Source organism: Ambystoma mexicanum, chromosome 1q, assembly GCF_040938575.1.
Source record: "Ambystoma mexicanum isolate Mex_15411 chromosome 1q, UKY_AmexF1_1, whole genome shotgun sequence".
NCBI classification, from domain to species: domain Eukaryota; kingdom Metazoa; phylum Chordata; class Amphibia; order Caudata; family Ambystomatidae; genus Ambystoma; species Ambystoma mexicanum.
In genome coordinates, this window is record NC_090922.1 from 180,947,623 (window position 1) to 180,970,036 (window position 22,414).

Consider the following 22,414-nt stretch of genomic DNA (forward strand, 5'->3'; position numbering starts at 1 on the left):
CTTCCCCTTCCACAGCTGGCTTTTCGGCGGAGCCGGGTGAGCAGCAAAGCAGCGGTGTTAGCCAATGAGGAGGGACCTAGGGAATAGGGCTCTGTCTGAGATCTCCCAGGGAATCAGTTTAGAAGCCGGAGGCCGGGTGCTCAATGCTCTGCTCAAAGAATCAGGTGCCTGCCTGTCTGCCAGGGCCAGGGGACAGAAGGGAACATGCGGGAATGGAGGTGTATTGCTCCTGCGCTTTCATCTTACCTTTTGCCGCCGGGGCAGCATCTTTCTTTTCTGGAAAGCAAGAGGGAAAACATACACGTTACACAAGAAATAGTGTCTATTGGCATACTCTCAGCAAAAAAACCATCACAAGTAGCTGCAATGTGACATATTGGAAATACAGCACACAGACATATCCCCACATACTATGGGTTAGGGTGAGCTATTAAGTCTAGATTTGCAGATGTGTCCAAGACGGCCCTAAAATCACAGGTTTCCACTCTCAGCATGGCTGACTCGTCCTACCGAGCCCGATAAATGGAGCACCATGACAGTGGGTACTAACATCCAATATTAGAGCACCGATAGAAAAACGGTATGTACTTGCACATGTTCGCAAAATCACCTGACCTGGCCAATTAATCACGTGCACATAATCAAACATATTGCACACCTTCTAACAATACTCTACGTTCCATCAGGAGTTTTGTACAGGATGTTACATGTAGCCTCCTGCCAAATTCAGGGTGCTTTGTGGGGTGAGGGTGTGGGGTGGAGGTGGGCAGTCGTTCATCTTCTGAGGTCTGGCATGCACGCTGAGACACGATGCATGGCTCTCTGGAAAAATAAAGCAGCCTCCGCTGCAATGCTTCAAGTTGGATGAAAAAAAGGGCGATCTAAAGATCAAAAACAGAATATTTACTTGGGGCATTGCGTAAGAAATATAACTGAGGAGGCATGACATGAGTAACAAGGACCTGTCCGAATACATATAGAGATAAATCTTGACTGAGTTGAGCACATGCTGCAGGAGGAGGGTCGGGAAAGGAAAAGGTGTGTGTGTGCGTGTGTGGATGCGTATATATATATGACCCTTTCAGGACCATGTTTTAATTCCAATAGGACAGATAATGATGACTAGACCACCTATTTCAGAGAGATCTGTGTGTAACTCGCAGGTCACAGGTTCTAATTCTTAGTACGGTTTCTCTAGACCCCAGAGGTGGATTGGCCATTAGGGAACTCTGGAGATTTCCTGGTTGGCCTCTGCACTCTAAGCCTCTTTTGTGTGGTATTTCCAAATGTAATCATAGGAAAAGGGCTGGGCTTGCTGAAAATGTGCAATATTGGGCCACTTTGAAAATGATTTCCAGGGCCTCTGTTGGTTCCCAGGCCACCCCTGCTAGACCCTGTGAAAAGGGGAGGGGTGGGAGTCACTGATCAAGAGGTTCATGGCACGGTGTTTCTTAAGCTTTTTTTCGGTTCACTTAGTGGGCATCGGTGGCTGAACAGTCAAGGTCAACACTAGGTCGGAGCTGGGTGGTGTCAGGAGTCAGCGCAACACGTATAACATTGTATAAGGGAATCTCCACACAGTGATGCAAATAAAATAGGTAATGTATGTAAAATATTGTGCAAGGCACAGGTATGGATCATTCAAGGGTGAGAGTTTTGGCCCTACCCATTCTGTCCAAAGTCAAGCAGGGCCTTAAGGTACCTAGCTTGGCTGGTCACTTTGGGATACAGATGTAGCCATATAAGGCTACAACTGCTGCCTGCCTCGCGGTGCTGGTTGGAGTGCATGGGGGAGGGTCCGTGGCCAAGACCTGCAATGATCAGACTCGTATACAGCTGATTGTGTGAATGAGTGTCTCAGAACCTGCTGGATTCCACACGAGGCAAATCCTGGCAAGCACATCACATATAGGACTCCACAGGTTGGTAAATAAGTCAGGAGAAAAGCAAAGAAGAACAGTGTCTCCTCACCAGGTGTACAGTTCAGGACTTTCAACTTCAAACATACACCCAATAAGCAGAGAACTGATTGGGTGTATGCTACGACAACAGAGATTTCTATGTTCCCTGCAGGTTCCAATCCTAGTACAATTGTTTATGGGGTTAATTAATTTGATACAGAATTGCATGTTTAACCTACAGATTACAGTTTCATTCTGAAATTCAACCCTGTGACCTACAGGTTGCATACAGATCTCTGCAGCCAGCACTGCGAACAATATGTGGGGGTGTAAATTATGGGTACACATAATGCTCAAACAACTTTGTTTCATGCTTCCCACTTATTGGCAAACTGTGCTCCATTACAGAGCATCACATCCACATTATGACAACACTTGCTGTTATCTTCATTTGATGGGATCCCATAGGCCTCGTTGTAAGCCCTGTTTGTTGAGGGTCTTTCCTCAAATAATATCACCCAAACTTCCAGTATGTCCCTTGAATCTAAAGTGAGTGTCCATATTTAAAGGCATGCAGGGATGTGTGTGTCATGGGTAGGAGTGCTCAATGGTATTGTTAGGATGGTTTTTCAGAAACGCTCTGATGCAGTGTTTCCGGTGAAGCTCTCTCATTTGGGACTGTGACAAAGCAGTCGGTCCTCACTCTCAGGAGGAGATAGGGTGGCATCAAAGTACAATTACACCAATGCACAAAAAATACTCCACAAGTGGTCGGAGTGAGCAGGAACGGTCAGGAGCAGTGCTCCGCTACTTTTATGTTTTACTATTAAAAGTTTCACTACTTTTTGTAACCATTATCACCATTCCCGGAACTGTTCTCTTTTAAGTTAAATCACACTACTATACTTTATTACCCAATAGCCACTACAGCTCAACTGAAATCTGTTTCAACTCAAATGACTGTCAGCCAGCATGGTTAGAACCAATGAAAAATGTGTTGCATGTTGCTCCCTTCCTGCCTACTATGTCCCCTGCCGAGGTTCACTGTTCCACTACTTTTTTTGGTACACTTCCACCATTGTACAACACACATAATATACTGTAAATATACATATTTTTATATTTGTACTGTTGCTTAAGTATTGCTTAACATTTGAAGACGGAGGTCCAAGTGTGGCTTTGGGACCTCTACCCAACTTGCAGCCTGAAGACATAGACATTACAGATGTGCATCACTTCTAGGCCCTTCACCACCATTGGCGATGCATCACAGATGTGAGAAACGTTGCTCTCTCAGGCAGCCATTCAAACCATACCCGACTGATGATATGGAGGAGGTGAAGATGTCATCACTCGAACAGGTCAACTGACTATAACTCAAGAAGTTAATGATGTCATTACTGACATCACGACGTAGGTGCACGTAGACATGAAGTACATAGGCATCGACGCACAAAGCTACACAAACATACATTAGATTATTGCAGGTAGACACAAAACAAATGCTTACGACTCACGTAGATAGATCACAGACATATACACCAAAGCAGAAACCTCAAGATGCCAAGAATACATGTATCCAGCTTGCACATGCTTACTTGCAATTAACATGGAAAGCCATTAGAAAAAAGATGGAAGCTATAGGTACACTGAAGTGAATGAGGAAGGGGATACAGACTTCGAATACAAGAGGAGACAGACAGCCTGATTCAGCTAAAGGTAGGCAAACCGAGCTTCCAGCGCAGACAATGCACACCCTAGCCAGGGATGAACAGCAATGTAATGTTTCCAAGTTCGCCAAGGTAACTAGACACCTGCAAGGAATATATTTTAAAATCCTCACAATTGCAAGCAGCAGTGCTTCATTTCGCGGTCTCTAATACATGTGACCAGGAAGAACAGGACAATGCCTGTTCACTCAAGGTAGATGGAGAGAAGCTGTTCCCATCGAACTAGAGGTGGAAAGATACATGTGTTGCTCAAAGTTAACAACTTAATGTACTCTCTCAGGCTTAAGTGATCAGAGATGACAACATGATGGAACACACAGCACCTAAGCATTCGTTCCCATTGCCTTGAAAAGGTCCACCCAGTCCGGTAGCTATCTAAGATCCCAAGGCTGGGAAGACACGTTCTGCCAATCCTCAGTTATCTTTCACATTAAGAAGAGCCGCTGCCCTCTGCATTGGCATAGTTGGATTAAGAAAGGCATTCTTAAGGTAAGAGATATTTTAGAGGGAAATAAGATTCTGAGTTTTGAGGAGTTAAAAAGCAAATATAATTTGAATGGAAGAGAATTGAGACGCTACACAGATTTAAGTGCTCTCATTTGTCAGGCAATTAATATGATTGATAGAGACTTGATGGAGAAACCAGAGATTTGCAAGTTGTTTGATGGGGTAGAGCATGGGGTGTCTACTTATATGAAATCTATGGGTATGGGACGAGAATATGCAGACACATGGTTGAGATTGAAGGATATATGGTCAAATGATGTTGGTCTGCAAATATCTGAAGAGGAATGGGAAGATCTGATTAGAATAGGGTCCAGATCGAAAATGGATATTAATTTAAGGCTCATAAGGCAAAAGATTATTGGAAGATTATACTGGATCCCAGAGAGGATGCATAAACTTAAACTTCTAGATAATGATATGTGTTGGAGCTGTGCTGGAGACAGGGGATCTTTCTTGCATTTACTTTGGGATTGTCGGAGGTACAAAGTTTTTGGAAGGAAGTTTTGGATAGGATAGATATCGCTTTGAACATAGTTATTCCTAGGTCAGCTGTGAGTATGATTTTACTGATACATAGAGGAAGATGTCTAAACATGAGAGAGTTTGATATGTGGATTAATAAAGCGTGGATGGTTGCTATTAAGTTGATCCTAAGAGTTTGGAAGAGTAGGAAAAAGCCTGTGGTAGAGGAATGGATAGTAGAAATGCAAATGCTGTCCAAATTTGAGAAGGTATATGCAAACAGAGGGGCCACTATCCAGTGGCATTGGTCTGCCCATTGGGAGACACACCAGTCAAGGGCAAAAATATTGGATCACAAAACGTTGTGTGTTGTGGGTTGGCACTATCAGGTTTAAATTCTTGCAATACAATTACCTGGTCCAATCCTCTTTAGCCATAAAGGTAATTTTAGCTCTATTCGATCATGCAGAACAAAGGACACCTTGACAACACCCAGTCTTAGCAAGAAACACAAATGGATAAATATCATTAAACACGTATTTACAAAGAAATGTGATAAATAAAAAAGTGCATTGAAACAACATTAGCAACAATAGATAACCATTCTTAGACATAAACATGCAATACAATACATGCAGGTAATTCCGGTGCATGACCAATGGGCCATGCCTGGAATGCTCGTACAGCTTTCTCAAACATATTGAGGGCTCCAGCATCACAAACATGGTTTAAAATTACAATTATGACATATTGTTTGTAATGGCATCAACATGTGTTTTACAATGGCAGTGCCAGCATATCCCGCCTACTGTTGGTGACCAGGCATCTATCAGAATTTTTCATGTTAGAGAATCACTTGTAAATTGTATGGTGCTTTGCCCAAGCAGTGGTCATAAATTGCACCATTTCAATCCAGTATCCAGAAAGTTCCCCACAGATCCCTCTAGATCTCCCGGTTTGTGAACATAGCCACTGCTTATTTTTCTAGCCTATTTACTTCCAGGGACGTCATTTGAGGGTCACCACAGGTCGCAAGTGCGACCTCTGTGGTCTCCCTTTTGACCTCTGGGGTCTCCCTTGCGACCTCAAAAAGAAAATCTTTCTTTTTTGTTTTTGTAATGCAAGCTCCTGGGCTGTGGCCAGCACCATGTGTCTCTTTAATTCTGGAGTGGCTGGCTTTGTTGTTCAGGCCCCTTAAAATAAGAAGAAAAATAAGAACAGGAGTGCCACAAGTCTAACACTTTCAACACTGACCCTAAATAAGAAAGAATAGGAATGCCAACAAATGTGTCTTTCTGGAATTCTATACAATAATTGCTAGAATCATTAAAGGTTTATTTCAGGCACACTTCAGGGGGTGAGTCATTGATTTAGTCTGTTCTTAAACGCCTCAACTTAGCCTTTCATCCTTCTGAGGTCGATAAATGGGTACCAACACAGGTTGGGTGATATTGGGTGTATATTTCTTTTATGTAAAGCGCTTAAGCGTAAGTGCTATATAATAACACATCATTATCATTTGGTCATGGACGCCTGCTTGCATTCACAGTAATTTGGTAATATGGGCTATACACACTGATCTTAACGATACATATGGCGATCCATTATTGTATGAAATGTACATCACATTATAGTGATATCGTAACCATATTTTTCGTAGTGTACAATGCTATGTGATACCACTTCCTGTTTTGTCAACAGGTGAAAGGTCATGTTCCATCGCTTCCCGCGATATCACTTTGGGGTGGGGTCAAAAAACATCACTTCCTGTGACGTCATCAGGGGGTCAAGGGTTGTGTGATGTCACTTCCGCTACCCCAGGCATTTTGGTGAAATGACGTCCCTGTTTACTTCATTCATACTCTTGTTTCGTAAAACATAGGCTAAAACAGAACTTGCAAATAATTTATTTAAGTCCTCCCATTGTTAGCACATGTCATTTTACAGTCCTGTTTAGTTTTATAAATGTAAGTGGACAAGCACCAGAGTGCGGTGCAGATAGTAGTTTTCCTCATATACGGAAATGTAAATTTTCTGTTAGAGGATGAATCTATTGAGACACACATGGAGGTGGGCGCCTCCAAATACAGGCAAATTAGATCTTAATCTTTAATACAATTGGGGCACCACTGCCTTAAAACAGCTACCTCAGAATCTTCAAATAAAAAAAATGCACAGTTTTAAAATAAACAGCAACATGTAATGCTAGATGTACCTTTTTTCTTGTAAGCTGGGACTCACACGGTTTGTCTTTTTAATTGCACGCACACACACCAAAAACAATTACAGCTGTAGCTTTATTTTCCCCATTCCGTTGAAAGCCTACAATTACCAGCATGAAAAGTAATGCTAACTGAAACAAATCTAATGAAACACAGTGAGGATGAAACAATCACAGCCCCTGCTTTGTTTCACATGACATGCAGATTTACGCACCCATTCCCTTTCTCATCAGTCACCTTTTGCACCTCTTGGTGACAATGGCAACAATACACATTTCCCATATACATTTGTTTGCTATTGCTAGTTAATCTGTGAGGAATTCGACCATCCGCATGGTGGGCGTGCACTCGCCTGGGCTTTTTGAATTTTTTTATTAACTAGAACGATGGTAGACCAACCTCAGGAAAATGTGTGGGGCTAATCCACACACATTTTCCTATGGTCACACCATGACAAACGCATAGACCTGTGTACTCTGGGTGGACACAGCATACAGGCAAAGTCTGCCCTGTCATATTTAGTTGTAATGTGACAGCCAGGAGTGCACCCCTTCCCCCTGCCATGGCCAGTCTAATTAACTAAAAAAGGCTCAATGGATCCGCCCTGTTCTTTTGTTGCACCCTGCAGTTGGTGGCAGCAATTAATATACCAATAGGTGGTACTTTAAAGAGGCCCACTGAGGCCTCACTCACTGCAGAGGTTAACAAAGGAGACAGGAAACCCAACAACCTTTCGTTTGTAACTGTGTCAGCCTGAAGGCAGCCCCGTCCTCAGTATCAATGACAATGAGCTGTCCTGTCTGGGATTGTGTGTTTACAGTAAGCCACCCTGCTAGAGGGACCCCATTCATAAGGTACAAGGATGTGGTTTGCATGAGCCACAGAGTCTGCACTCGCTGCAGCATCAAGGGAAACCTGCAGATCTAACAGGGACCACCTAGAGTTGACCATTAATCAGAGAGGCTCTTTGATCAACAACAGACAGGAAGATGGTTGGGACTTAGTGTCACAAGGCAGTGTGGCCAGAGATCTTTCTGCTGAGAGCAGGTTTACACCATTTTAGTTCTGGAGCACACCTTGTTTCTGTTTTCACCCCCTTACCCATCCTGTTGCAAAGCACTCTGGTTATTACCTCACGCATACAGGATGTTATTAGTAGGGGCCCCAGGATTGGTTCATTAAGGTAGGCTTAGCCTACACCAATCTCTGTGGTCCACTTGGCTTTGAAATAAGTCTGGAAACCCTGATTTGGCAGATCAACTGAAAGAAGAACTCAACTTTGGACCCTGTCTGAAGGTACAGTCTGCCTTACATCTTCCGCCAGTGGAGGAAGGCCAGAATATCCACATCACTCCCTTAAACTTCTCTCAGGGAACAGAGGGAGAAACAGAAATCAGAGGACCCTCCAGGCGCTCCAGAACACACAGTGTGCCCTCCTAAGCTCTGCAGCAAGCTTTCTGGATAGGAAGTGCCAGAAGGTCTATGAACCTAAAACCAAGGACAAGGCAGCTGCCTGCAACACACTCCACAGCTGTGGGCCGTCCACCTTAAAGGACGACACAAGCCCATTGAAGAAGCTGGGAGAAATGCCTCAAGGAGCATCTACGAACGTCCACCTTAAAGGATATTTTCGAGCTAGTCGAGTTCCTTGATCCGCCACTGACTGCAATGCTGACCGTTGTCAAGCTGCCATTGCTTAAAGACATCCAAGACGTCTCGACCAGTGCTTCAGAACCACTGATAAACACTTAGACAATGATTCCTGAAACTGAGCCTCCGTGTAGGCCAGTCTGCACCCATGCATCCAGCTTCGCTCGCTGAACCGTCTTGCCGTCACATACCCACAGCTGACTCCCATCTCAAACTGTGTCACAGAAGCCTGCAAAGAGCCCTGAAGTCAACTAGACCCTGTGGAGCACCTAGAACAGCTACAGCACAAGGTACATTGTAGTTTTGCACCCCTGGTCTTTCCAGAAGGCCCCTAGAGTCATATTAAGACCCATTGTTCCCTTTGTGCTAAAGCCAAGCAAACCTAAACTGTTGTGGTTATTAACAATGCCGACTACCCTCCTGTCAGCATCCAGAGTGCATCCCTTTTCCTTCTTTAACACTGTCTGTCCTTTACATTCCCTTATAGGCTGAGTTGTATTTCGTAGCGTTGTTAGACTATCTGTTGTGATATAAATAAAGTAGATCGTTTTGATACAACTAACTAACGATCCACTAACCTTTCTGGGATAAACTTGCCGTTCCACCCACGTTACCGAACTTGGACAAGGAGTTTATAATTTGCTTGTTATTCCAATCTGTTTGGATCCCTTCTGGTACATTAGAGGTGTGGGGCTGATTGATGGTTTAGAAACCGAAATTCACCCCTGGTGTCTCAGAAGTTGATTCATCACATAACCCCTTGTTGGGGCACTTCCCAGAGCCCTTCAAGGCATATGCATCCCCTCCTCTCACTGTGCACATAGTCTTTTACTCTCTGCTTTGCAGGAAGAGGAGATGGCATGGGAAGAGGCCCAGGGACTTCAGACAACAAAATACACATAGACTACTCATTTTGTTGTCTGATGTGAAAAGTTACTGAGAAGCATCAGGAGAGCTACCAGTGGCTCCCTATCGACTGATTGAAGACCATGGGTTTAGATGGTAGGGGAACCAGGCCCCAAAAAAGGAAATACTGCTGCAGTGTTTATTTCCATTTAAAACATGGCATGGTAATGCTGAACTAAGCTATACATGTTCACATGATCATCCATACAATAAAAAGCGCACATAATTATACTGCACAATACCTGTGCACGTAGTCATGAGAACTGTAAATCTGCATACACCTTTCTGTAGGCGCAGATATACTGTACATGTCTAGGTGCACATACTGAGCATGTGCAATACCTGTGTCATCACATATTATTTCAAAAAGTATGCTTCTTCTCCCCCCGACATTTTTAGATCTGCTATTAGGTAGTGCTAAAGCACCACATATAAACTGAAACGTTTGCACTGGAGTACAGATAGGGAGAAATGGCATATGACTAGCGACTCAAAGCTTGTAGGTGTTTTTTGGTTATTGACCCAACCCTTTCCTGCCCATCACTATGCTGATCCCTATGGCCATTCCTGGCAACTTCCTGTCCCTCCCCATCCAAAATGCATCCTCCTTGGATTTCTATGAGCTAACTTTATCAAGCCTTACCATCAGGTTGTGGCTCGAAGTGCCTGCCAGTGTTTTCTCAAAGCAGTCTTCTGAGAGTTACCAACGTATTTGGAGCTGAAAACGAGCTACTGTTGTGATAAAAATGTCAATCAGTTCTGCCTTCAGTAACTCGATGTATATGCACTTTGCGTGTCCTTCACTGAAGTCCTGTTAAAAACAAGCATTGGGAAAGCCAACAGTTTTGGCTTGTGTATAAAAATGTGTCATTTACCAGGCACTGTTATTATATGCCCAGTTACACGCACCATTTTGTAGCTACTTCCATTGATGTCCACCTAATACCATAATGGAAGTGCCTGGCAAATGCCTTTCCTATGCCTACACAAAAGCAAAACGGCTGGCATTGCCAATGCTTGTTCTATTTCTCTTACCAGTTTTGCACAAGTGCGGGCCCAGTCGTTTTTGTGTAACTTGCATCCAAAAGTCATACATAAACTCGTTGACTGGTGACAACATTTTTATATTACAAATTTCAATTTACAAGCTACTAGCCAGGCATAAAAAGACCCTTGCCCCCTCAGTTCTCAAGGTGCACACAGCACATCATGTCTTACTCGTAATCTTGTCAATGGATAATGGTGAGTGTACATTTTGAGGCCTGATTACAATATTATGTTATACATATTTTGCTATTTGTATTCATAAACTGTGATTGCTCGTACTGTAGCTCTCCAGCCATTGGCAATAGCATTGTTTTGATAAAGAAACGGACACTGTAGCCGCTGAATGTGACGGTTTCTGTGGTTGAATGAGAAATAATAGGGGTGTAATAAGCATTCTGAGGCCCTCGCAGTGCAGGCGTCCCCACTTACTGTGGGGCCCCATAACTGGGGCAAAACTCGGTATGCTCTGGATGGCAGGAAAACCGGGGGCCACACACAGCAGTTTGGAGGGAGTGTCATTTTGTATTATGGGATTAACTGGATTCCATATCCAAGACATACGCCATTGTCATTGCATAAATGTCGGTGGACTCTGCCATTCTAATCTAACTATCTCTGACTCAGTCATTTTGGAATTCATACGGCCCATCTCGCTTAATGGGATGCTTTTGCAATTTCAAGGAGGGAAGATTGAAACGAGAAGGTGCATCTTCCCAGTTCCGCATTATCCAGCCATGGTGAGACATGTAGAGGTTAGTAGGTGGCATCCTTTTTGTTAAACTATACGTGTCTTCAACTCTTTGTTTCACATAGTTTTGACCAGATAGAAATATTCTGTTTGGGCCATTGGGGACTTCACGCTTGCACCAATGACATGGTCCGATTCTGTCGAGCCATGGACAGGCTTTTTATTCTCTCCTAGAAGTGCATCCTCAAGTTAGAAAATAAGCAAAACGGTGAAGGTAAAAGAAGACTACTGGAAAGGGCTGCTTGTCTCAAGGCTGCCTGAACATGGCTATGTGGGAGCTACCACATGGCCTCTCAGTATTCTAGCAGAGAAACACTCACTTTAGACACCAACCTGCCTTGCCATGGTGCTACAGGCATGTCGTGTTCAGAAGCCTGAGTCTCTGACAATCTTTAGTAGCCCTTTTATGTTCCTCCATGAAGGCAAGATCTGCTTATGATAATTGGAGAAGCAACTCTTGTGCAAACGGGTTATCTGCTCGCAGGACAGTGGTCTCAGAGTTGGTCACAACCAAGCAAGCCTTTCCTTCATGAAGAACTGTAGATAGGTAAGCACAATGCTCGCGTACCAAGCTTGAATGTCCTGAGCTAGATTTAGGCTGTGATCCTGTCTTTGTGATCATGTCTAAAGTGGAGACTGACGATTTCAATACAGCTTTGAAGTGCCAGAAGTCATACACAAAAAGATAATGCATAAAAAGAGTCACTACCTACTCCGAGTAAGGGAATTAGTCCAAAATAAGTGGAAGTAACCTACAGGTGCATCCCAAGATCTTGCATGGTGGCCCAGATACCTTCAGCACATGCCTCCATCAGTGAAAGGTATGCACATTATTATGTGTGGGGGTGCACATGAACACTCTCAGGCATCTGACTTTGGCATGACCTTTCTTTAATGTCAGAACATCTTACCGCTTGCTGTGGGCACTGACCTGGCGATTTCACTGCAAGACACTCATGAAATATTAGGGGACTATGTTGTGATCTGTTTTGTTAATACATGGTTGCCTATTTTAGGGGGGGCGTGGCTAAGCAGCCATGGAGTAGGCTGCGATTCCTTGGAGCTCCGTGATCCGACTTACAGATTCGAAGACAAACGCATGTGTTGTCGGCCGATTCCAGTGGGAAACAGATGCGGTATCTGTGTGAATACTTCAGGCAGCAGATGAGCGTATCGGCGAGAGAAAGTGGACACAGCAGATTGAATTAGGCCACTTTATGTCCTGATCCGGAAGCGGCGCAATCGAAACTAAGATGGCGGCTTGTCAACACAAAGGGACCCCCGGTGGCACTTGAAATTGGGTGCCAGGCGGGCAGTGACTGGACTGCTGGTGTGCAACGGCGGATGAAACAGTGAGTGGCCGACTACCGGAGAGAAGCCCACGAATCGCCCGAGAGGATGTACACAGTGTTGGGCCACTGGGCCATGAGATAGGCGGCACGGCCTTGGTGCTCCCACTAGACTGGGACGATGTATACATGAAACGGACAAGAAGACTGACAGCATTCCCGCAGTAAGATGGAAGCGTCGAGCACACAGGGATTACATCCCGAATCCGCATGGAGGAGTGGATGAGCAAATACGGACACAATAAGTGGTGACGAGTCCTGTATGCCCGAAACAAAATGGCGACTGATCCTGAACAAAGGATTACACTGGTGGACCGTGAAGCGGCCTCGTAAGGTCTGGGACGCAGCAAATGGTTATGTGCATCTTGTATGTACCATCGGCCTTTGATAGGTGCAAAGACCATGAAGAAGCACCGGAGATGCTGATGACGGCACCCTGCTGATGACTGGCACGGACGTGGAGAGGTGATTGTGACACGGAAAAGTTACAATCCACCTGAATAACAATTTTGTGTGTAACAATTGGTGTAGGCTGATATACAGAGACTCCAACAACTCGAACAACAACTAAGCGGCACCGGGCCGGAGTCAGACACATGGACAAGGTTGCACCATGTCGGTGAAAAGTTTGAGAGCCAAGACCAAACAACCTACAATGGAGGTCTTCGCGAAAGCGCAGAAGATTCCCACAACATCGGAGCGGAGCGCGTCCACGACTTCTGCTGAAGAAGCCCCAGAAGGAGATAAGCACCAAATCCTGGAGGCTATATTGGAGCTGAGCACCAAGTGGGGCGCGGCAATGGCGGACTTGCGGACAGCCCTCAAAGGCAAAATTGATGCGGTCCGGACTGAACTTACCCTTTTACGACAAGATGTCAGGGGGCTGGCGGAGAGAACGAGTGGGCTGGAGAGTGCCGTAAAGACCAATACTGATGTCAGCACAACTAACGCAAAGGAAGTTCATGTGCTCAAACAGCAGGTTGCTAACCTCGAAAATCGGGTGGAAGAAGCTGAGGGAAGAGCGAGGAGAAATAATATATGGATATTCGGCCTGCCGGAGGGGGAGGAGGGTCAAGACCCTACAAACTACGTGGAAAACATGATCCTACAAGAAATAGGAGCAGATAAGCTTTCGCAGGGATTCACGGTGGAGCGGGAGCACCGAGCCTTGATGAGGAAACCGCGACCTGGGGCTCCGCCGCGACCTATCATCGCGAGGATCTTGAACTACAGAGATATGGAGAAGATCCTAGAATATTTTCATAAAGGTGGGACAATACAGAGAGCATCCGCCAACATTACAGCATACCCGGACTATACGATGCTGGTGCAGAGACTGAGATACAGCTACGTGGCCGTCAAGAGGAGGCTGCGAGCAGCAGGCATCAAGTACATGCTCCTGTACCCCGCAAAGCTGAAGGTGCTACATAAGGGCAGAGCGCTCTTTTTTGACACTCCCGAAGAGGTGGTAACGTGGCTGGATCTGCATGGTTGTCCGGATCAAGAAGTGGACCATGACCGGCAGGAACAGGACAGCTAAAAAACTGGTGCCGCGGACATTGGGGGTACCGGATTATACCGGGAAACGAGATTAGTTGAACGCTGGATAGCATTCGGGTCCTGTGCCCGTCATGGACTGGAATATAGTAGGTAAATTGTAAATGGAAGCAGCATAAAGGTAACACATTGCGTAATACATTTGGGAATAGGAGCAATAGGATGGAGGCAACTCACCCCCGAAATACTAATAGTTAAGTGGCCATTAGGGCGACTTTACCCTACTGAGCCCTGAGCATAAGTTTGTGCTGGACGGGGCTAGATGTGGGGGTGCCTGAGATCAAGGGATTGAGCTAGGCAACAGTTGGGGGGGGGGCGTTGTTGGGGAAGGGTTAGGTTGGGGGAGGGAAGGGAGGTTCGAAGTTTGGGTTGTACATAGTTTTGGGGAGTTTAAGTTTAAATATGAGCCTACATGGAAGAGTTGAAGGGTTGTATCTGCATAGCATGACAGGGAGGGTTTGGTTGGGAATGAGGGAGGAAGATATCAGAGCGCTATGGGAGATCTCAGGATAGTGACGTGGAATGTCAGGGGACTTAACAGTTATATGAAGAGGAATAAAGTCATGCTGTATTTGAAAAGGCAAAAGATAGATGTTGCACTGCTGCAGGAGACGCATTTGACGCGGGAGAAACTGGAGCTAGTTGGGAAAAAATGGAAAGGGATTGTGGTGGGTTCGTCGTACTCTGCTTATGCCAGGGGAGTGCTTGTCTGGGTAGCACCTCATGTCCCGTTTCAGCTACTGCAGGAAATGGTGGAAACTGACGGGAGGATGGTTATATTGAGAGGGCTGTTGGAGAATAAAGAGGTATGCATCGTGAGTATGTATGCCCCTAACCATAACACGGCGGCATACTTCAGGACTCTGTGCACTAACCTTAGTATGTGTTTGGGAGCGTGGTTATCTGGGGCAGGGATTTCAATTGTGTAATGAACCCCAAAGTGGATAGATCTGACAACAGGATTGATAGGCCCACCCCAGCGGCCAAAGCATTGCAGGTGTTACTAGATGATTTCGGCTTGGTAGACGTATGGAGAACGAAACATCCCAATGATAGGCAATATTCACATTATTCTGCCCTGCAGCAGCTACTCACGAGACTGGACTATGTCTTTGCTACGGCGAATGTGGTGGCAGAGAGCACTCAAATAGAATACAAGGCGAGGGTCCTCTCGGATCACTCGCCCCTGATCCTTGGGTGACAATACTGCCCCCCGAAGGCGCGGATCCCGACGTGGCGCCTCCGAGCGGAGGCACTCAAAGATCCGGTCTTTCGTGAGGACATAAGGGATGAGATCATTAACTATTTTGAGACGAATACTGGTAGTGTTGACTCGGCGGGTACACTATGGGAAGCTTTTAAGGTGGTGATGCGGAGGGCAGCCATAGCTAAGTTAAAGGACCTGCAAGGTGGGGTTCTGGCTGACCTACAAAGAGTTGAAGATGAACTAGAAAGGACATTAGAAGGTGACAGTGTGGACACTGAGCTAGCACTTAAACTACAACAGCAATGTGCGGAACATTGGGAAAGGCTCTGCAACCTCAATTATAAAAAGAATGTAGAAAGACAGCACGCGGGGGGAGATAAAACGGGTAGGCTTTTAGCGTGGCTGTACAAGAGTGAGACCCCTAGATCCCCAATTAGGACAATTGTTAGAGAAGATGGCGATGTAGTGGACAATCAAGAAGGAGTTAACAGGTAATTTGCGGATTATTATAGGGTGCTATACGGTGACGAGGAGGGGAGTAGTCAAGAGGAGATAACTGAAACACTAGAAGATATAGGATTACCTAAGATAAGGGATGAGGAGAGAGAAGAGCTTGATGCACCAATTACCCTAGAGGAGCTGGGGGAGGTTGTGAAGCAGTTGCCCACCAGTAAGACCCCAGGAGCAGACGGGTTCCCTAGTGAATTTTACAAAGTATATAGAGAAAAGGTGCTACCCCCATTGCTAGACATGCTTAACGAAGCGTTTGAGATAGGAAGGTTGCCGGAGTCACTCAGAGAGGCGATCATAATACCGCTTCCTAAGCCCAACAAACCGGGATATAGCTGTAGCTTCTGCAGGCCTTTGTCGATGCTGAACCAAGACAGAAAGATACTGACGGCTGTCCTGGCAAACAGATTGCGGAGAGTAATTAGTAAATTAATCCACCCGGATCAAACGGGCTATGTCCCAAACAGGAGCATAACCCATAATCATAGGAGACTCCACCGTGTGATCGAATGGGCAGATAGAAATGAAGGCGAAATGGCGATTGTATCCCTAGATGCAGTTAAAGCTTTTGACTCCGTTAAGTGGCCATGGCTGCTGGCAGCCCTGGGAGGTTACGGAGTAGGGCCGGGTTATATCAGGTTGGCGGAAATGCTATACAGTGAGCCGTTAGCCAGAGTTCGAACGGGATCGGTGATATCCAAGAGATGGCAGCTTGGTAGAGGTACCAGGCAGGGGTTCCCCTGGTCCCTGATGCTTTACATCCTAGCCCTGGAGCCCCTAGCAATATACCTCAGGCAACAATACGATATGATAGGTATTGAGGTTGAGGAGGAGCGGCATCTAATATCCTTATATTCGGATGATTTATTATTATACTTGAAATACCCAGAAGAGAATCTTCAATATATCTTTGAAGTGATGGAGAAATACGCGGGGTTGTCTGGCATAGCGGTAAATCCTCAAAAATCCAGTTTATTCCCCCTAGGTAGCTATAAGGGGCCCCAGAGGAAAGGTTGCCGGTGTTACAGATACCCTGGGTGATTGGTTCTTTCCGTTACCTTGGCATAGATGTGTATCACACCGCAGAAGAGGAACATAAGCACAACACCGTGGTGGCAGTTGAGAAAATCCAGTAATGCATGAAGTTTTGGGAGAAGTTGCCCCTAGCTATGATGGGACGGGGGGCAATGCTTAAGATGGTGGTCCTACCTAGGCTTTTACATTATTTTAACAATATCCCATATATGATACCCAAGAAGTTCTTCACTTAACTGAATAGTGTGTGCAGGGACTTCCTATGGCATGGTACCCGGAATCGAGTAGCGCTATGGAAGTTGCAGAACTTCTATGAAAAGGGAGGTATCAGGCTGCCCAATTTTGAGGTCTACTACTTAGCAAGTCAATTACAATATGTGGCCAATTGGCCCTCCGACGAAGTGACCCCTGAACATAGGTTGTTTGGGCGGGTTTGTACCCCATTTTACTTAAGGGAAATGATATGGTTGCCTGAAACAGATATGAAGGAGCGCCCTAAAATGATGATGTTGGGGTGGAAAATGTGGCGTCGAGCGTGTCGGATGATGGAGGACCCATTCCCGTGCTCCCCGCAAGTACCGCTGATCGCATTAGCAGGAGGGGACAAGCAGCTGAGGGTGATTATCAGAACCTACTGGGAATCGGTGGGACTGGTAACGTTAGGGGACATCTGGCAAGAGGGGACCATTAGAGATTTCAAAGAACTTGGGGAGGAGCTGGGATTACACACTGGCCAATATGTTACATACCATAGGGTGGTCCAGAAAATTCGGAAAACGTGACCTGAAACAGTGTTAGCAGAGGAACCAGATGCTACTGTGGGGGTAATATACGACATATCGGAAGGGGGGCATGAGATTTCTAGATTGTATGAGATGGTGATGACCAAGGTGGGGAAGGAATTGACACATTTGAGACTTGATTGGGAGGAGGAGGTGGGGGCCTCGATGGGAGATGGGATGTGGGAACGCGCCCTGGGATATCACAAAAAAGTGTCAAGAAACGCCAGACTTAAACAAATACAGCTGTACATAACGCATAGGGCATACATGACCCCTCTGAAGATATCCAAGTTCCGGAACGCAGGGCGACAGGCGTGCCCTAAGTGCGACATGGAAAACGCTGGCATGACACACATGTTTTGGTCATGCCCAGTAATCGAAGGTTTCTGGGGTGAAGTGGCACAAAAAGTAGCGACAAAAGGGGTCACGCTTGTCATAGATACGGCTTGGGCCTGCTTACTGGGAGGGTTCCCCAGACCACGGAAACTTAAACATGTTGAGAAACTGAGAAACTTAGCATATGTGTTAGTAAAACAGAGGATCGCCATGAGATGGAAGAAGTGTCACAAGCCACGGATGGAGGTATGGTGGAGGGAGTTACAGAAATGGGCAGAGGCTGAAACGGTAGTATGGCAGGAGGCGAGCAGCATGAGTGGGGAGGAAGAAGTAGGTACCTTGATGGCATGGAAACTATTAATAGCGGAACTGTTCGGATCTATATCGGACCCGATTGAATCCGAAGATAATGAGACCCAGCTACATGTAGCAGATACTGAACGAGAAGTACAAATAGGCTCATAATGGAGGGTGGGACTTGGGGAGCAGTGGCAAACTGGAAATACAAATGGTGTTTACTGGAATTGTTGTAAATTACACTGCGTATTGGGTTTGTTTGTATTGTTGTTTGGTTTGAATAAAATCAATAAACTATTTTTTTTTTTAAATGATTGCCTATTTTACTTGTTGTTAGTAATGCTTTGCATATTTTTCTAAGCCTGTACTCATTCCTAGACCTCTGTGAGGAATAGCTATGATCAGCCACTGAATCCCTAAATGAATAAGGCCTCAGAAATACCTGTGTGAACCTTGTCAGTGGCTACTGAGGCGGGAGCCACCAGTAGTTTCAGTTTGGTGGCCTCTACACTCTTTACTCAATCTCCCACTTATTGAAGGCAGAGTGAGATCATTATATATATTGAGCAAATGCATCGGACATACACAAAGAATAACTAATAGTGGCAATGTGCTCATGAGAAATGTTATAGCAAAGTTTTGTGAAGATTTGTTAAAAAAGAAAACGTTATTAAGCGTCAAATTCTTTTTTTTCTCCAAAAGTGCAGCCTACTTCCCATCATTTTCCCATAGACAAAAAAGGTCAATTTATGCCAAAGCGCACAGCCTAAACCGCTGAACGGATTTGGACCAGGTCCGAAACAACTTGGGCACGAAGCATTGACTTGCAATCCTTTTGTGGTTTGGGGTTGTTCCGTGCAGTGGTTATTTTAAAATTTGACGGAGAAGGGGGTGCCCCCGTCCCCACAAAAATTATAGTTATATCTCCCATGGTGCATCACAGGATCATGGTTTTCAGAAATGAAACGACCGCAATCTTGTTTTTCTCTCGATTGCGAGAGATATTCGGGGCTATAGCTGAGGTTATGGGAAAATTAAATGCAGTAAAAAGCTATTTGTAGGTCAAAAACATACCAATGTCATTCGGGTAGAGGTGGGGGATGGCTAGAGAGCGCTGAGTGAAATTTGGGAGTCGGAGGGGGTGTAGGGACTGAGTTTGCAGCATGAAGCTTTCCGTAGTCTTGGCTATAGCCGCGAATAGCCGACATCTCGATGCAAACTGTGTCACAGAAGCAGCGTGTGCTCAGGGGTGAAAGGGATAGGGCAGAGGAGATTAGGAGGCTGTTTGGAGATTGGGGGGAGCTTACACAGATGAAGGGGGCAGTTGGTGAGGGCCTGAGGGGTAGGGAAGCATTTTCTTTTTTTTTTTTGCCGTTTTGATGATATTCACGGCTATATTCGAGGCTACAAAAAACTACAGATGGGCGCGGGTAGTATAGTTCGGTATGTGCGGCTATATAGTTTAGGGTGTCAGTGTTTTATATTTTTTGGAAAGTTCTTTGTTTAGGTATACTCTATTCGGGGTGAAAAATCCCAGTCCATGACCAAAGGCCATGGTCAGAGACTTGGTAGGTATTAGAGAGCCTTTTTTATTTTGGATGTGTGTTTTCAGACGCTTGAGCATTTGAGACTTTGGAGAGAAATAGAAGAAAATTGTTTAACAATATTAATATGAAAAGGAGAAATTGTAGTGTAGTTTTAGATGTACAATAGAATATATTTTAGGGTGTGTATTTTCAATTATGGTTTTATATTGTATGGCTGTGGAATGTTAGCCTACCTAGTTTATTGTTACATATTTTTATTATTTTTCAGTTATTTCATATAAGTACATGAGCATTGGTGTTCTGTACTGATTATTCAAGTTGTATAGTAGTATAAAAGTTAAAGTCAGTGTCCTTCTCAACTAACTTTTTGTAACCGCAGCTATGATAAAAGTCAATGAACTGTAGGCGCGGGTATAATAAAAAAAGATTTTTTGTTATTATTTTTTGGTATTTGTGTATTTATATATGATGACTAGTCCTTAAAAGGACTGTTTGGGGGAACACTGACTGTAGAACTTTAGCACATCAAGGGTACTGTTTTGATGTTATCAAGAAACACTGCAGTTCCTTCATCGGTTAGGTGTACTCTGTCATGCCACTGCAGTTCCTTCATCGGTTAGGTGTACTCTGTCATGCCTATAGAAATTGGCCATGTAGAACTGTATCATATTGTTCGAAATCCATAATTGGTTGTGGTCTCTCATGAATGCTGAAACTGCTTTATTAACATTTCTCTGGGATTTCTCAATTTTACCATTAAATCTGGTGGTCCATCTCCAGTTTTGCCTTTGAATTAGATTGGAAAAGATGAAGATGCTGTGAGGAAATAGTTCTATTAGTTTTTCCATGTCTTGTTTCATCATTTAAGTAAGGGACACCCCTCGTACATTCCCCAAATCATTGTCTCCACAATGAATTAGCATGACATCTGGGTGCCCTGTAATTCTCAGACTTAACAATTTTGGAAAAACGTTTAACCAACAGCCAACTGCCTCCAATCAGCCACACAGTTTTGAAAGCAGCCATGGTATCTGCAGTATTTGTCTGTTTCCAGAAAAATGATTCCTACTTTGAATTTCTAGTAGTTTGTATGAGTAGGGTATGTGTGATGTGTGTGTGTTGTACTTTTTAATTGGTGGATGGTGCTATTGTTTGTATTTGCGGCTAACAAACAGCCGCCCAGCATGCAGCATTGCTAGTCGTGGGTAGACACCTCCCCCATTGCAGCTGCAGCTATAAAAGAGTAAGTGACACGTCGTGTGTTTGTGGACGTGTGTTAGTCGCGGTTATCCGAAGTTTTGGGTGGGAGGCATGTTATATTCATTGAGTGTTTTGGAAGATTATAAGAGACTAGGGGAGTTGAGGATGATTATGAGGGGTGGGCGGGGTGCTGGTAGGCATGTTGGGGACAGTTTTGGGAGTTTGGTGTAGTGGAAATACAATTTTGAATTCAACGTTTTTGCGGATAGCCATGGCTACCAACAAACGTCTAAGAGGGGTTCTTGTATACCCACGTCTATAAAAAAAAGCATGTGCGTAGGTGCATCAATAGTACTCTGCATTTCATTTGTTGCGGGTATATTTAAAGCTGCGTCTATAAATATACATTTTCTGTGCAATAATCATACTTTTATGTGGATGATACTGTACAGATTTTTATTTGTGTATGTTATTTCATGTACTTGGTTGTTCACTTATTTGATTTGAAGGCCACTTTAATTTGATTTGGAGCTTGTAGAAAAATGTATGTGTACCCACGGCTATAAGTGAGCTTTGTAGCTGCGTTCAATATCTGCGGCTACGTTTGATGCTGAGCAGGGTTTGTATGTGTTTTGGTGTTTCTTATTGGGTAGTGTTAAATTTGTTTTTCCGTGAACATGTCGGCCATTTGATTCGTTTTTTTGTAATATAGTCCTCTTTTTGTAGTTTTGATTTTGGAAAGTATGAAACTCCCCTTTTTGTCTACTTTTCTCATTTTCACTGCAGAACTCACACTGTGCAGTTCATGTTAACAGTGATAAAATATGATTGGCATTAATCAGTTGTTGCTGATTGTTGTGAAGAGAGGAGGTCGGAAATCCACCCCAGCCTCCCATCACACCAGGCACACAAACCGGAAGACGAGCCATAGGAATCATGACCGTTCGTTCCGGACCGACCCCCACTCCTCCCCTGACTGACAAATACTTTGAAAGGTACCCACTCCGCCAACCCTACAGCCCAGGACCAGCAAGACCCTGCCTAGAGTGGATGAGGAGTCACTGAACGCTGTTAAGGACACTTCCATTGACACCCTGACTAAAGCCCCAAGGAAAATGTACTCAAAGTTGTTAGAGACACCACAAAATAGCAGCGTTAGACATGAAGCACACATGCCACCCACACATCAGGACATAATCACGCACCCGAATACATGAAGAACATGTGCATACAGTTCTATAAGCTAGAGGACAGTCACATATACATACTACTTCTGCCTTTAATATTTTGTCATTAGCTTGACCGCTGCAATGTGGAACCCACAAGAAACAAGAGATCCTGTGTAAATGCTTGCAGATGCTTAAGTGCAAACTAACTCTATGGAACTGCAGGAGCACCTCAGGGACCTGACAGTGCCATAA

The 22,414-nt window shown here is 44.7% G+C and overlaps 1 protein-coding gene across 2 annotated transcripts in view; it reads right to left on the reverse strand.

Moving 5' to 3' along the window:
* Positions 1-22,414, reverse strand: part of MYBPC2 (myosin binding protein C2) — a 241,323-nt gene that overhangs the window by 175,892 nt on the left and 43,017 nt on the right. For both annotated transcript variants that reach the window (XM_069636959.1, XM_069636949.1), the window contains exon 2: positions 247-276. In XM_069636959.1, coding sequence (XP_069493060.1) covers positions 247-276 — 30 coding nt within the window. The remainder of the gene's footprint in view (positions 1-246; positions 277-22,414) is intronic.